Here is a 15,960-nt window from a genome sequence, read left to right on the forward strand (position 1 = left end):
CTCAACATTACAAATCATCAGGAAATGTAAACATACAGGTGAGATATCACCTCGCACCTGTTAGAATGGCTATCATAAAAAAGACAAGAGATAATAAATGTTGGCCATGGATGTGGACAAAGAGAACCTTTATGCACTGTTGGTGGAAATGTAAACTGGTGGAACCAATGTGAAAAGTAGTACAGAAGTTCCTCAAAAAATTAAAACAAGAATTACCACATGATCTAGCAATTTCACTTCTGGATATATAATATATCGAAAGAAAACAAAAAAACTATCTAAAAAAAGATATGTACTCTCACATGTTCATTGCAGCATTAACCACAATAGCGGAATTATGGAAACAACCTAAATGTCCATCAATAAACGAATGAATAAAGAACATGTGGTGTATATATATGAATAGTATTGAGCCATAAGAAAGAAGGAAATCCTGACATTTGCAACAACATAGATCAAACCTGATGACATTATGCTAAGTGGAATAAGCTAGACAGAGAAAGAAAAATATTTATGGTATCATTTACATGTAGACTCTTAAAAAAAGTCAAACTCACAGAAACAGAGTTGAAAACTGATTGCCAGGGACTGGAGTGGGGGAAATAGGAAAAGGTAGATAAAAGAATACAAATGCTCAGCTATAAGATAAATAAGGTCTGAGGATCTAATATAAACACAATGACTATAATGAACACTGTATAATACAACTGAAATTTGCTAAGAGAACAAAACTTAAATGTTCTTACACAAGAAAAGATAAATATGGGAGGTGATGGATGTGTTAATTAACTAGATGGTGGGAATCTTTTCCCAATGTATATGTATATCACTTGCACACTTTGAACACTTTAAACAGCTTACATTTTTATTTTTCAGTAATACCTCAATAAAGCTGAAAAAATTTAGGAATTGATAATTCAAGATGAATGTGTAATTTTAAAGAAAAAAATCATAGCAGTGATGATGAGGGTCATTCAAGAGTGTCTATTATCTTAAAAATTAAGAAAGTCTTATAGTTAACAAGTGAAATACAACATATCCCAATATATTTTTCTACTTTTAGAACAGACATTTTTGTTTTTGTTTTGTTTTTTTCTTTGTTAAAAAATAATTTTTTTGTTTGTTTGATTTTAGAGAGAGGGGAGAAAGAGAGGGAGAGAAACATCACTGTGTGGTTGCCTCTCACTTGCGCCCCCAACTGGGGACCTGACATGCAACCTAGTCATGTGCCCTGACTGGGAATCAAACTAGTGACACTTGGTTCGCAGGCCGACGCTCAATCCACTGAGCCACAGCAGCCAGGTAGAACAAACATTTTTAATTTCACTTAATCAAAACATTATATCAATGTATATTTTAATATTATTAGTTTTGTACTTTTAATGTACAGATTGGTGTGTATTTATATTTTGTAGCCATAGGAATTTACACCATATTTATGTAAGTAACACTGTATTTATATTATTAATATTTGGGCAACATTAGAGTGAAATAATTAGTTAACACTGGGTGCAATCTATTTCTTTTCCTTGAAGAGGGGTCTGCTCATTACTTAAGTTGGAGAAAAGATGTACCAGGAGCATGAAAGAAATAGACTTGAATAGATTTTGTCCCCCACTTACATTTGCATTGTAATCAATTCGGATTTGCATGGGGGCATTTGTTTTATATAGGTTTCTTCTTGACCAGGGATGTCGAGTGGTGGCAAAAGTTCCTGTTTCATAAATTACCTTTGTTCATCACCAACCTGCAGAAAATAGGGTTTAAAGAAATTAGCTGGAGCAGCTGGCTTTCAACACCCAGAGCTAGTTATGCAAGGTCATGTCAGTTCCTACCAAAGAGTCCTCCTCATCCTCAGGGTACACAGCAAGGTAAGGAGCTGTGGCCTGAGCGAACATCTCTCAGCTTCTCCAAGGTCTCCCCAAGAGTATCACCCCAAAGGCCAGTATTCTCAAGGAAAGACTTAGCCCATCCAATCTGTGAGTATACTGTTCATATTTTAACTTCTTTTCACTGTTAATTTTAGTAAATTTATCTTAAAAACATATTCATCTTTTGAAAGATGTTTGTTTTTTGTGGCACCAATATTATACTTTTAAACTTTCTTTAGCGTCATGAAGGGATGCTGACTATGGCCCTCACAGAAATTATAAACCATACTGAAGGAAGGAATCAGTCCCTCTGAAGAATGTGTTAAAGGAAACGGAAGACGGATAAAGATATGGAGCTGCAGCAAGGAGATGAAATGGATGAAGAGGAGGAAAAAGAGAAGAAAACCACATCTCAGCTCCAAAGTAAGGCTTTTGGTGTATAAATATATAGTTTCTAAAGAGATAGCAAAAATTCATGTCAATGAACAAAATATGGCTGTAAAAATTGTTTAGCCTATTTTTGAAAATTCTACTTGTTGAGAACTGATTGAATTACTGATATTCAAAACCAATATTTAAAGGTTTATGACTAAACTGTTATCTGTAAAAGGCATGGCTTATTTGTTATGTTCTGCTTATACTTTTGTTTCACTTTTATCAGTTCCGCAGGACAGGGCCATGGTGCAAAAGGGGTTTTACCAGAAATGAGTATTGAGTAATAGTCTCATCTTAAAATACTTTTGTAACTTGTTATGCATAATAGCAGTTGCAGAAAAATTGATTTCCCCTAAGAGCTATTAAGCAGATCAGTTCTCCTATCTTTAGACCAGATTTTTAAAGCCCATTCTCTTTCACAGAAAATATTCTATTCGTATGCATACAGCAGGCAGTATATGCTCAACTTCAAGACTCTTACAAGTATGCCAATATATAAGAGGAAAGTTTTCACTTAATTGTAACTTGGGTTAAAATAAGAATATAACAGTGCCATTTAAGGAATTATAGGCAAGGGAAACATTTAATTAAATCAAAATAATACAATTTCCACCATTTGATTTCTACCTTCCCTGTGGACCAGGCACAGCAAAATTGCTTATAGAACAACAAGAAATTTGCTTTTCTATGAGCTATTTATTGCATTGTTTTTTAAGTAGCTTTTCTAGGCTTACTTAAATTTCTTTATGGGTTAACAGATTTAGTGAATTTTCAGGGAAATCAGAATGAAAATGAAATGCTAGAGGAAGAACATCAGTTTTTAAATTGAGTAGCAGGGGCTTGCTTTGGAAGCCTCCCACACTTAGAGGTTCTTTTCACCTAGCCTGTAACTTGGTTCTGGACTTGCGGATAGTTAAGGGATCATTAGTTGGAGCCTAGAGGTGACCTGGTGACTCAATGGTGGCATATATATTCTACTTCTTTCCCTCAGGATTCTTTTTTGTTCTTTAATCAACGTAAGAACCTCTGCACCAAGAGACCAGATTCCCTCCTTTTCTTCTGTGCAAATCTTAGCCATCTGTGGAGGGAGGGAGAAAGTGGAGAGAGAGAGAGAGAGAGAGAGAGAGAGAGAGAGAGAGAGAGAGAGAGAGAGAGAGAGAGAGAGAGAGAGAGAGAGAGAGAGAGAGAAATTATAAGGAATTGGCTCACTCAATTGTGGAGGCTGAGAAGTTCCAAGGTCTGCAGTTGGCAAGCTGGGGCCCCAGGAAAGTTGGTGATCTAATTCCAATCTGAGTTTGAAGGCCTGAGAAGAGAGAGCAGATGGAGTAAGTTCCAGTTTGAAGGCAAGTCAAATATAGAAGAAAACTGATGTCCCAGGTTAAAGACAGTTAAGCCAAAAGAGAAAAACTTCTCCCCTACCTTGCCTTTTGTTCTAGTCAAGCTTTCAATGTTTGATAGATGAGTCCCACGCACAGTGGGAAGGGCAATCTGGTTTACTCAGTCTACCAATTCAGATTTATTCCCATGCAGAAACACCTTTACAGACACAGTCAGAATAATGTTTAATAAATACCTGGGAACCCTGTGGCCTAGTCAAGTCCACACATAAAATTAACTATCACAGCTTCCTAATTGATTGGCCTGCTTACATTCTTGTCCCCTAATCTATCCTCAACACAACAGCAGGAAAAAAAAAAATAAAGCACTTCACATGGGTCCTCTGCTAAAAATCCTTTAACAGCTTCCCTTCCCAAGCAGAGTAAGATTTAAAAACTATCATGACCACCAAGGCCCTACATATTTCATTCCCTACCCCTCACTCCATCACCTGTCACTCTGTCCTCTTTCATTCTCTTCCATCCATACCGATATTATCCCAAGAAGCCAAGCTTCCTCCTGCCTCAGGGCCTTTACCTTTACAGATTCCTCCAGCTTGAAATGGTCTTAACCCAAATATCCTCATTGTTTCCTCCCTCAACTGTTTTCTTATCTTGGAAGACTTAATGTATATTCTAACCCCTCATCCTTTTTATTTTGCTTTAGTTTTAAAATGAACTTTATTTTTTGGAATAATTTTAGATTACATAAAAATTGCAAAGATACTGTAGTTTCCATAAACGTCATTCCCGTTTTCCCCTATTATTAACATCTTACATTAATATGGTACATCATCACAACTAAGGAACCAATCTTGATGCTTTCGTATTAACAACAATCCATACTTTATTCAGTTTTCCTTAGTTTTTATCTAATGCCCTTCTGTCCCAGGACCCCACCGTAGATACCACATTACCTGTAATTGTGAGTCTCCTTAGGCTCCTCCAGGTGATGGAAGTTTTTCAGACTTGCTTGGTTTTTATGATGTTGCAGCTTTGAGGAACGGTGTTTTGTAGAATGTCCTACTCCTGGAATTTGCCAGATGTGTTTCTAATGGAAGACCAGGCTTGTGGGTTTAGGGGAGGAAGACCACAGAGGAAAAGTGACATTTTCATCACATCATATCAAGAATACATGCTATCAATATGATCATGACTGTTAATGTTGACCTTGATTTCCTGGCTTGAAGTAGTGTTTTTCAGGTATCTCCACTGTAGTTACTCCCTGTCTCCTTTCCATACTTTTGGGGGTAAAAGTCACTGTGAATAAAGCATATTGAAGAAGAGGGAAGTGGGGCTTCTCCTTGAGGGTGGAGTATGCACATAGGAATTCTTCTGCAGGGGTGATTTATCTCTTCTCCACCATTTATTTACTTATTCAACCATTTATTTATATCATTATGGACTCATGGATGTCTTTATTTACTTGGCGTTGTAATCCAATACGACTTTATTTATTTTGTAGCTCAGATTGTTCCAGCTGTGGCCGCTGGGAGCTCCTGCATTTCCTTGACATCAGTGTAGGCTTGTTTCATCTTTGAGCCCTTCTTATAACTTGTCAACCTCAGCCTTATTTTTCAAGAGTCCACATATAATACCTCGCATAATATACACTTACCTGTTTATCTTTCCCCTGGAATGCCAGGTCCTTGAGGGCAGAGTCTTGTGGTATTTTTCTTTACCACGGGTGTAGCCTCGGTGCTGGAGTGGACATTCAAATGGTAGCGCAAATGAATGAATGAATGAACCCAGCTGGTGTTAGGTGCGCTCCAGAGAGGGGAGACCCGGTGGGTGCTGGGAAGACCAAGACCATGCTCAGGCTCGCAGTGAGGCGCAGCCTTCCGGCCAGCTCAGGGGTGGTAGCAGGTGCAGGGCGGGCTTCAGCCCCGCGCCGTTACGCCCACACTGAGACCCTGCAGCAAGTGTCCGCGCCGCGGGAAATCCACAGACCGGCCAACGTCACCAGCGCCGCGGGGATTCCCAGGGAAAGTCCTGACCACCTTCCCGCGCCTGGCGGGGTGGCACGAAAAAGGGGGGTGGGGAGGAGGGTAACGTGTCTAGGGGGCAGCACCTGGAAGGTCGGAATGGGCAGGGGAGGGGAGGAGGCAAGAGTGGGTTCGCCCCGCTGCCCGCGGTCAGGTGCGCACCAGCTCCAGGCGGGGCGGGGACACGCGCGGGGACCGGCTCTGTCCTCCCGGGGCGGGGCCTGGTCCCAGCTGTGGGCGCTTCCGACGCCGAGGGGGCCGGGCCGGCGGCGCCCAGATGCGGCGGTGGCGGCGGCGCGGAGGTCCAGTGGCGCTGGAGGAGCCACCCGAGGCGTGGGGAGTCGCGCAGCAGGTTTCCTGACTCTGACTGCGCCCAGCTCTGGACAGGCGCCCGCGCAGGACAGGGCGTCTGGGTTCGCGCGCTCCGGCCAGTTCCTGGTTCGTTTTTCTCTTTTTCTCTCCTTAACTCCCCCAGGAACTACGACGCGCCCGGCGAAGCTGTGCGTGGATGGCTGCGGGATGGGGGCTCCCCCGGGGAGGGGTGACCGGCTGGCTCGGGGACGCGAGGGATGCCCTTGGGGGGATTTCGGGTCTGGTCCTGAGTCTTGGCACCTCCGAGAGTACGGCATTGGGTTTGTCATATAGAACGGAGTGATTTTTATTTCTCCTGTTGGGCAAGAGACTGTGCATTTACGGCTTCTAGAAATTATTTCAGATACCTGTTGATAGGCCTCCCTTGAGTATTCGCTTAAGACTAATTTTACTTTAAGTTTAAGGCTGGAGTTATTTGTTTGTTTGTTTGTTAGTTTGGGGCATTACTTCTGTTGGATCATCTCTTCATTTCCTATTAGGTTACACTTTCTCAAAACACCAAGAGTGATAACTTCTTGACTTTACAGTATGAGCCAGGACTCAGGAAATACGGAGAAATTGATACAGCTTTGAAACAGCTCTTTATAAGCCCACGTGAAACTTATTTTAAAAAGAAGACTGAAGACAAGAAGTAGTGGCAGCACCTTTGTGAATCACACTGTCCGAGAGGGAATTCTAGAGCCCACTGAGCCCAGCTGAGATCAGTATTACTTCCTGTGGTTCTCACGCACTTGCTTAAGCCGGTTCTCAGCAAAGGGAGGAGATGTTATTTCCACATGGGTATCCAAAAATGAGTCACAGGCTACTCTTTTAATTGTGATACTTTGTTAATGAACTTTGAAAAGTGAAGTTTGCTCTCGCTGTAATTAAAATAAGACTAAGCTGTGAAATGGGTACATTGCTGCCTTGGGGCGGTTGGTATAGGAAGTAACTGTTCAAGTTTTCAGTTTCCTAAAGCGCCTGCCTGTTGGTACAACATACCAGCTAGGGTCACTAGGCTGATGTTAGATAACCATTTAAGTCACATGCTTTGCCACAGAGGCCCAAGAGAAAATTAATTTCGTAATTCAATAACTGATTTCTTATTACTTTCACTGGCAGGGTATGACAGAGACATCACTTCATGTAGTGCTTGTGTATCACTCTCTGAATCAAAATATTTCGGGTCATTTGTCTTTAGCAAGTTAGTGCTGCTAAAACCACATGAAAATGTTTGAAGAAGGTAGATACCTGTTAAAACTGAGAAATTAGAATGTTTAAACTGATAGGCCTTATTGCAGCTGTGTAGTGGCTCTTAGGGAGGAACTGTATGTTATCTCAGAAGACAGGAAAGAAGGGAACAGCATCTCTGTTGGAGCTGAGCTGAGCCGAGGCAGCCCAGCACGCAGTTACTGGGTGCTCTGTGTCTGCTAGACTCTTCACTGAGCTCTGTTCAGTCATGAATAAGACAGGGTCCTGCTCACAAGGGCCCTAAAGACCAGTGTGGAAGGCCATAAATCCACTGGTGTGCCCAACAGGAGAGGAGCACTATGACAAATGAATGCCCAGAGCAGGGCTTCTGTTCCAATATGACGGACAGTAGTGCAAGTCTGGGATTTTGAATGAACTGGGGCATCACTGATGGAAAAATAAGGAAGGTTTTGAGGTTACTCATCTACTTGTCTTTGTAAGCAGCCCGTTGTGCTTATTCAGTAAGTGTTATTCAATAAATGATATAAAAATATATTAATTAGAAAGGCATGATTTTTAAAGTTGTTTGAATTAACTATATTTTGTATTATTTCATACCCATGTAAAAATAAACCCAGCCTGTTATTACCCCTAGACAATCACAGAAACTCCTGGTTACTCGCCTTTTATAAAGCAGTGACTAATTAATGGCTTGTAACTTTATAATACCGTATTGAAGCAACTTTCGGATCATTGTTTTTGTCATTCAAGTCAGTCTTTTCTAACACATTATAGCTGTATGAGTCAAAATGAGTAAATCCATTGTGTCATAGCTTACTGTTGGGATTGAAATCAGCTGAAGTACTTTTGGACTTGATGCCAACATACATTCAATTTCTCTAATTCTGCAAGACACCCAGCCAGTGAGGGTAAAACAGAGCTAAATTTGAGACAACTGTACCTGAATGTTCATAGCTCATTTCTCCCTCGAGAGCCTCAGAGGCACTTTTTCTGTGAGAAAGAAAGGATTGCGTGTGTTCCTCATTACAATCCCTGAACTTGGCACAGACGTTACTCTTGATGAGTGTTAGGGAGTATTTATTGATTAAATAATGAACCTTATTGTAAGAGGAGGGGCTGCCAGGAAGATGGACACATAGGTGACGCGGCAGTGGGATCGGTGTCACACAACCAGGGAACTCCAGCCTGTTTGGTGTGGGCACAGGGTGAACGTTGGGGAAAGGGCTGGAGAGACTGGCTCGGTGGCATCACAAAGGCCTGTGTGCCTGGCAGGAGCTGTGAGTTTCTCTTATAAAGGGCTTTGAACAAGTGAATGATATTGTCAGATAATGTGTTTTCAAAAGACAACTTAGAATCAAGATGGAAAATAGATTGTGTGAGAGTGACGCTAGCCGTCGGGAGACAGAGGTTACTGTAGTGTTTGAGAAGAGAAATTAAAGAATGTTTGAGTCAGGCAGTGATAGTGAGGAATAGAAAAGAGGGAAGGCGCTGAAAGATGTTTAATACGCGGAACTTGGCCCTCTTTAGGAGTGGGCAGTAGTGAGGGAGTGGGAGGAGTTTAAGATGACTCCCGCATTCCTAGTTGATGACTAAGATGGGGACATAAATTGAAGGATAGGAAAATTAACTGAAGGATAATGAAGACTTCATACAGTGCTTGACACATAATCAGTAGTCATTAACATTTTTTGAAAGAATGAATAGTAATAGCTAAAATTTAGTGAGTGCTTATTAGCGGCAGGCACTATTCTAGGTTCATTATGTGAATTTGGTCTTTTAGTACTCACTGCAAGCTTGTGAAGTAGGTACTATAACTGATTGCTTTTGACAGGTGAAGAAAGTGCAGTGTTAGTAATAGATAAAGCCAGAAATCGATCCCAAGCATTTGGCTCCAGAACTTGCATTCTGAACCATACTGCTATGATATGCTGTCTCAATGAATGAATGAATGGGTGAATGAATGAAGTCTTGAGCACTGTGGTAAACTCAAATTGCTGTCATTGTTCTGATCTCAACAGTTCTCTTCATCCAGGAAAAGCCCAATACATTAGATGGGCCTCCTTTGGCCCTATTGTGCTGCATGCATGACAACCCTGCCCCTGCCTACACCCCACAATATACATGGTTGATCTAGGAATGAGCCTAGAATAATTAGAAATCTCCTGGGAATTTTAAACATTGTAATGGAGACTCACAGTGACTGAAGGTTCCCAGAGCTTTAACAACTGTGTCCTTAGAGCTGCCTTGGTTACCTCACTTCCCAAGCACTGAAGTTAAACACTTTTTTAAAAAAAGATTTTCTAAATTTATTTTTAGAGGGGAAGGGAGAGAGAAAGAAACATCAACGTGTGATTGCCTCTCACGTGCCCCCAACTGGGGACCCGGCCCTCAACCCAAGCATGTGCCCTAACTGGGAATTGAACTGGCAGCTCTTTGGTTCACAGGCTGCCGCTCAATCCACTGAGCCACTCCAGCCAGGGGGGCACTTTGTATTTCTTAGATGCATGCAAAGTTTTGTTGCTAAGACCTGTAATAGCCCTCCTGAGGGGAAGCAGAAAGACTGGCCTCGGATAGTCATCTACAGAGCATGGTGCAATGGTGGAAGACTCACTAACAAATGCAGGCAGGTCCCTAACAACTATTACACTCCTGGCTTGTGATCTGCCTTCTGGGGTCTATTTTGTTCTGGTTTTACCCTAAAGCAGGTGCTTACTTGCCCCCTCCTCCTTTAACTTCCAGAACCTTATTAAGATTAAGTGAAGCTGGCCTGCTGTGTTCCCTGTCTTCTTGATTTTGGCTGGGCAAAATGGCTTAAGTTCCCTGGGCTCAGGCCCTGCTTTGTGTTTGCAGGATACAGGCAGATTTCTTTGGTCCTGATAAAGGTATTTTTGACTAACAACCCCAGCCCCCTTTTCCTCTAAACTGGCCCCAACTCTTCACTGTTTTCATTGTTTCATGATTCAACCAACCATAACTCTGGTATTTGTTCAGTTAGCAGGCTCTAATTATCTTTTTCTCAGAGGCCTCTACTTTGGGCCTCTTAAGGATTACAAGTACTGAATTCATGTACCTAAACTGAATCAGCAACCTCATTTTAAGTTTGAAGTTTCAAAATGGTTGAATGTCTAAAACTTGAAGTTCTTACATGTTTTGTCTACACATGAAGAAAATGTTTCATTCAGCATTTCTTCAGATATATTAGGAAATCAAGATATTTATTTATTGTTTCCCATTATTTGAGACCGACAGCCCTCTAGGATGATGCAGCCCACGTGATGATCCCTTGGTCTGAATTCCTGTATTCCTGCCTGCAATTCATTCACTGCTCAGATAACAAGAAAGGGAAAGGTTTTGGTTAATATTTCATGTGGGTTTGTCTTGCCTCTTCAAATTAACTGTGGTTTCCCTGAGAGCAGAGAGCAATGCTGGGGGTTCTGGTAGGTCTCTAAGGCTCTTGCAGTTCTAAACATTTTGTGACTTTTACTGATAAAGAAACTGTCTCTCAGAGTAAGTCATTTGTTGGTCACCCCTGCTGGGTCTGTGGAGATCAGACATTATTTGCAGATCTCATTCAAGTCCTTTGTAAGGCTTAACAGTTTGGTAATTTTAATGTGAAACAGAGTTTTAGGATTGGTAATTTCCATGTATCTCTCTTGATCAAATTAAATATTTTCAATTTAATTTGTGTGCTACTGTGTTTTTCTTTTCAGTGGCTACAGTATCAGAGTAACTCAGAAAATACTAAGTTGCCTAGAAAAGTAGTCCACCTTTTATACACCCAACTGTTCTACTTGTTTCTCTGTTCAAAATGGCATTCCATTACTCATTGTATAACTTATTGGGTAATAATGTGAATTCTGACTTTCCAGAGTAGTGGAACTTGCTGTGTTGCTATCTTCAGATGGAAACAGTGAACAAGTATTGTTCTGACTTCTGTTTCGGTTTCAGGATTGTAGCAATGCACGTCTTAGCTCCCGGTTTTATTTCTAATTTTCTGTTATGTGTGTGGGTGTCTTGATTAGTGACACAAATCTGTTGACATGAGGTAAATTAAAACACGATCGGTAAGCCAAATTGTATAACATCAGTAGATGTCCCACTTCCTCCTCCCCTCTTCCCTGATTACTGTACAACAAACAAACACAGAGTGAGGTTAGCTGGCAATATGACATAGCCCTTCATTATTTACAAAGAACTCTAATGTATATTTTCTCTTTTTAAATTTTTAATATTTTTTCCAATTATAGTTTACATGTACTACTATTTTGTATTAGTTTCAGGTGTACAGCGTAGTGGTTAGAAAATCATTTACTTTATAAAGTGTTCCTCCTGATATTTCCAGTACCTACCTGGAGCCATACGAACTTACTACAATATTATTAACTGTATTCCCTGTGCTGTTGTACTTTTCATCCCCATGACTTTAGTAACTACTGATCTGTACTTCTCAATCCCTTCACCTTTTTCATTTAGTCCCCCCAAACCTCCTCCCCTCTGGGAATTATCAGTATGTTCTCTATCTATGAGACTGTTCCTGTTTTGTTTGTTCGTTTATGTTGATCTTTAGATTCCACATATAAGTGAAATCATGGTATTTGTCTTTCTCTGACTGACTTATTTCACTTAGCATAATAGCCTCTAGGTCCATCCATGCTGTCACAAATGGTAAGATTTTGTTCTTTTCTATGGCCAAGTAGTACTCCATTGTCCACTCATCTATTGATGGGCACTTGGTTGCTTTTATAGTTGGGCTATTGGAAATAGTGCTGCAATGAACCTAGTGGTGCATATATTCTTTCGAAATCTTGTTTTGTTTTTTTGTTTGTTTGTTTGTCTTTATGGAAAAGGCTCAGAAGTGGAATTGCTGAGCCATAAGGCAGTTCCATTTTTAATTTTTTTGTGGGCCCTCCATATGTTTTCCATAGTGGCTGCACCAACCTCCATTTCCACTAACAGTGCAAAAGTGTTCCATTTTCTCCACATTATTGCCAACAGTTATCTGGTGATTTACTGATGATAGGCATTCTGTCAAGTGTGAAGTGATACATCATTGTGGTTTTAATTTGCATCTTTCTGATGATTAGTGACATTGAACATCTTTTTTCATATACTTTTTGGAGAAATATCTATTCAGGTCTTCTGCCTATCTTTTAATGGGATTGGTTTTTTGTTGTTGTTTTTTGTTTGTTTGTTTTGGTGTTGAATTGCATGAGTTCTTTATAAATTTTGGGTATCAATCCCTTATCAGACATATCATTGGTGAATGTGTTCTCCCATTCAGTGAGTTGTCTTTTCATTTTATTGATGGTTTCCTATTCCGTGCAAAAACTTTTTAGCTTGATGTAGCTCCATTTGTTTTTTTTCTTTTGTTTCCCTTGCCTGAGGAGATATATTAGAAAAAAAATTACTAAGAGAAATGTTTGAGATTTTACTATGTTTTCTTCTAAGAGTTCTATGGTTTTGAGTCTTACATTTAAGTCATTGTTCCATTTTGAGTTTATTTTTTAAATTATATTTCATTGATTATGTTATTACAGTTGTCCCAATTTTTCCCCCTTGCCCCCCTCTACCCAGCTTACCCCACTCTCTCAGGCAATACTCCCACCATTGTTCATGTCCATGGGTCATGTGTATAGGTTCTTTGGCTGCTCCATTTCCTATACAGTACTTTACATCCAAACCCTGGCTGGTTTGGCTCAGTGGATTGAGCGTCGGCCTGCGAGCTAAGTGTCGCTGGTTCGATCTTCCAGTCAGGGCACATCAGAGAAGGAAAACTCTGACTCCAAAAAACCTCCGCTGCCTTGCGGCATACCTCTTCAGGGGAAAGGCTAAGGGAGTAAACCCCGACAGAAAATCCGGAGCCGGAGTCCCTAAGGCGGTTTGACGTTGTAGTCAACACCGGCAACTCCTGCGGCGCACCTGAAGCCAAGCTGTATTGACTCCGTCTTTCCCTTGGATCCTTCAGCTGCGAAGAGAGGGGGGGTCTGCTGCATGGGCAACAGCAGACCCTCCATATCACCCTGCCCAGGCTGTAGCTTCAGCTTCACTGGAGAGGACACTCCAGCGTCATCGCAAGATGTCGATTCAACACGGGAGGAGACAGATACCGTGTCACTCCCGAGTCGGACTGCACAGCCATTTTCGGCAGTGCAGATAGACTCCTAAGAAGCTACACCATCGTCTCTCGAGACGGACGGCTGCCGCCGCCGCCGACTTTACATCCCCATGGCTTTTCTCTAACTATTCTTCACCCATTCCTCTATATCCACCATCCATCTGGCAATAATCAAAACACTCTCTGTATCTATGATTCTGTCTCTTTTTGTCTAGTTTGCTTAGTTTGTTTTTTAGATTCAGTTGTTGATAGATATGTATTTATTGCCATTTTATTGTTAATAGTTTTGATCTTCATCTTTACCTTTAGTAAGTCCCTTTAGCATTTCATATAATAATGGTTTGGTGATGATGAACTCCTTTAGTTTTTTCTTGTCTGGGAAGCTCTTTATCTGCCCTTTGATTCTAAATAATAGCTTTGCTGGGTAACGCAATCTTGGCTGTAGGTCTGTGCTTTTCATGACTTTGAATATTTCTTGCCAATCCCTTATAGCTTGCAAGATTTCTTTTGAGAAATCAGCTGACAGTCTTATGGGTGCTCCTTTGAAGGAGACTGTCTTTCTCTTGCTGTTTTTAAGATTCTCTCGATCTTTAACCGTTGGCATTTTCATTATGATGTGTCTTGGTGTGGGCCTCTTTGGTTTGATCTTATTTGGGACTCTCTGTGCTTACTGGACTTAAGTGTCTTTTTCCTTTACCAGGTTAGGGAAATTTTTAGTTATTCCTTCAAATAGTTTCTCAATCCTTTGATCTCTTCTTCTGGTACCCCTGTGATGTGCATGTTATTATGCTTCATGTTGTCCCAAAGGTCCCTTAAAATATCCTCAATTTTAAAATTCTTTTTTCTTTTTGCTATTCTGATTGAGTCTTCCAAATCACTGATTTCTTCCCCTGCTTCATCTAACATACTATTTATTCCTTCTAGGTGTTCTTCATCTCAGATATTGTATTCTTCATTTCTGACTGGTTATTTTTTATGGTTTCTATTCCTTTTTAATGCTATTGAATTCTCACTAAGTTCCTTGAGCATCCTTATAATCATTATTTTGAACTCTGTTTCTGGTAGATGCTTTTTGCCTCCCTCATTTAGTTCTTTTTCTGGAGATTTTGTCTATTCTTCCTTTGGGACATGTTTCTTTGCCTCCCCATTTTGGCTGCCTCTTTGTGTTTGTTTTTATGTATTCTGTAAATCTGCTGTGTCTCTCAGCCTTGGTAGGGTGGCGTTATGTTGTAAGTATCCTATGGGACCAGTGGCATAGTCTTGTTGATCAACTGAGAAGGGTGCTCCAGGAATGTCCCTTGTGTGGGTTATGTGAACCCTTCTGTGGTAGTTGAGTCTTGATCACTGTTGGCCTCTTCATGTGTGGGGTCATGCCTCAAGCTGGCTGACTGTGAGGACTGACTCTGACCCCAGGGCGTGAGCTGCTGTGTGGCTGCTGACAATCCAAAGCAGAATTTGCCTCAGCAGGGTCTGGTGCCTGCCAAGATCTCCCTTTGAATGTGCCATTTGTGGAGCTAATTGGATCCTACTCTGATGTGGTCTGAAGGTGGTCACTGGATATGTTGGTACTGGGACCTCTTGGGAGGGACTCCAGTGCAGGCCAATGTCAGGCACTGCTCACAACTGGCCCTGAGCAACACGTCTGGAGCTATAAAGTGATCCACAATTTTTGGCCACCTCTGCTGGGCCTGTGTGTGTGTGTGGGAAGAGCCAAGCTGCACACCAAGGCAAGCTTCCACCAGTACCGAGCCTGGGGGCAGGTCAGCAGAAGACCCAAGCACCCTGAGATCTGCCTCTTCCTGCCTCTGCTTACTGACCACATGTTAGGCCCCATCACTGAAAGAGCCTCTGGTAGTACATGAGTTGTACAAGGGAGGTTCTCAGTGAGTTGCCAGTAGGGGTGGGTAGTTTCCACCAGACTGACACAGATTCATAATCAGTGCCAGTGCTGGGTGCCTGCAGACCTTTCTAGTAGGGCTGGGTTTCAGGGAGTCAAGGTGAGGCCAACAGGGTGCATTAGGCCCAAGCGGACTAGGATTTGACCTGTGAAGGGAGGGCTCTGTGTAGGAATAATGGTGCTGGTCAGGCATGCTAGGAAAAATGGGAAAAATGGCTCCCACCCTAGAACCATACAACGTAGTCTGTCCTGGATTCTTCCAGGACCTCCTGGAGAGCCTGGGCTCAGTGTGGGGGATGCCAAGCATTGTAAGGGTGGGGCAAGTAAATCTCTTGGGTGGTGGGCAGAACTGGTCAGTCTCCTGGGAAGTTGGGGAGAATGGCCCCCATCCCAGAGTCACACAACTCAGTCTCTGAAAACCCCTGAGCCTGCCTGGATCTCTACACCCTGAACCCAGGCAACTGACTTATTTATATGACATTACTTCCACTGGGCAGGGTGACAGAGAGTCAAGAGAGTGGGGCAATATAATGCATTTCCCCAGGCTGATGCCATATGGAGGGAAGTGTTCTACCCAGGAAAGATGGCATCTGTGGTATGGGAGAGAAACTCAGCACAGGGACTCTGGCAGCTGTCCCTTCAACTCTCTTTTCAGAGCCACACAACCTGATCTCTCCTTGCGTGACTCTAGTCTGCTCTGAGCCATCTTCCCTCTGCC

At 41.8% G+C, this 15,960-nt stretch overlaps 1 protein-coding gene across 2 annotated transcripts in view; it reads left to right on the top strand.

The window, feature by feature from the left end:
- Nucleotides 1-2,116: 2,116 nt before the first annotated feature.
- STX11 (syntaxin 11) overlaps nt 2,117-15,960 on the top strand; it is a 34,426-nt gene continuing 20,582 nt past the window's right edge. The window contains exon 1 of one of the 2 annotated variants that reach the window (XM_090279941.1): nt 2,117-2,294. In XM_090279941.1, the coding sequence (XP_090136067.1) occupies nt 2,222-2,294 (73 nt within the window). In that variant the 5' untranslated portion in view covers nt 2,117-2,221. Of the gene's footprint in view, nt 2,295-5,783; nt 6,106-15,960 lie in introns of those variants that run through there. The other variant, XM_090279942.1, reaches the window with a different exon arrangement.

Source organism: Furipterus horrens, unplaced genomic scaffold (genome assembly GCF_987537825.1).
Source record: "Furipterus horrens unplaced genomic scaffold, mFurHor1.1.pri manual_scaffold_6, whole genome shotgun sequence".
Classification (NCBI taxonomy): Eukaryota; Metazoa; Chordata; class Mammalia; order Chiroptera; family Furipteridae; genus Furipterus; species Furipterus horrens.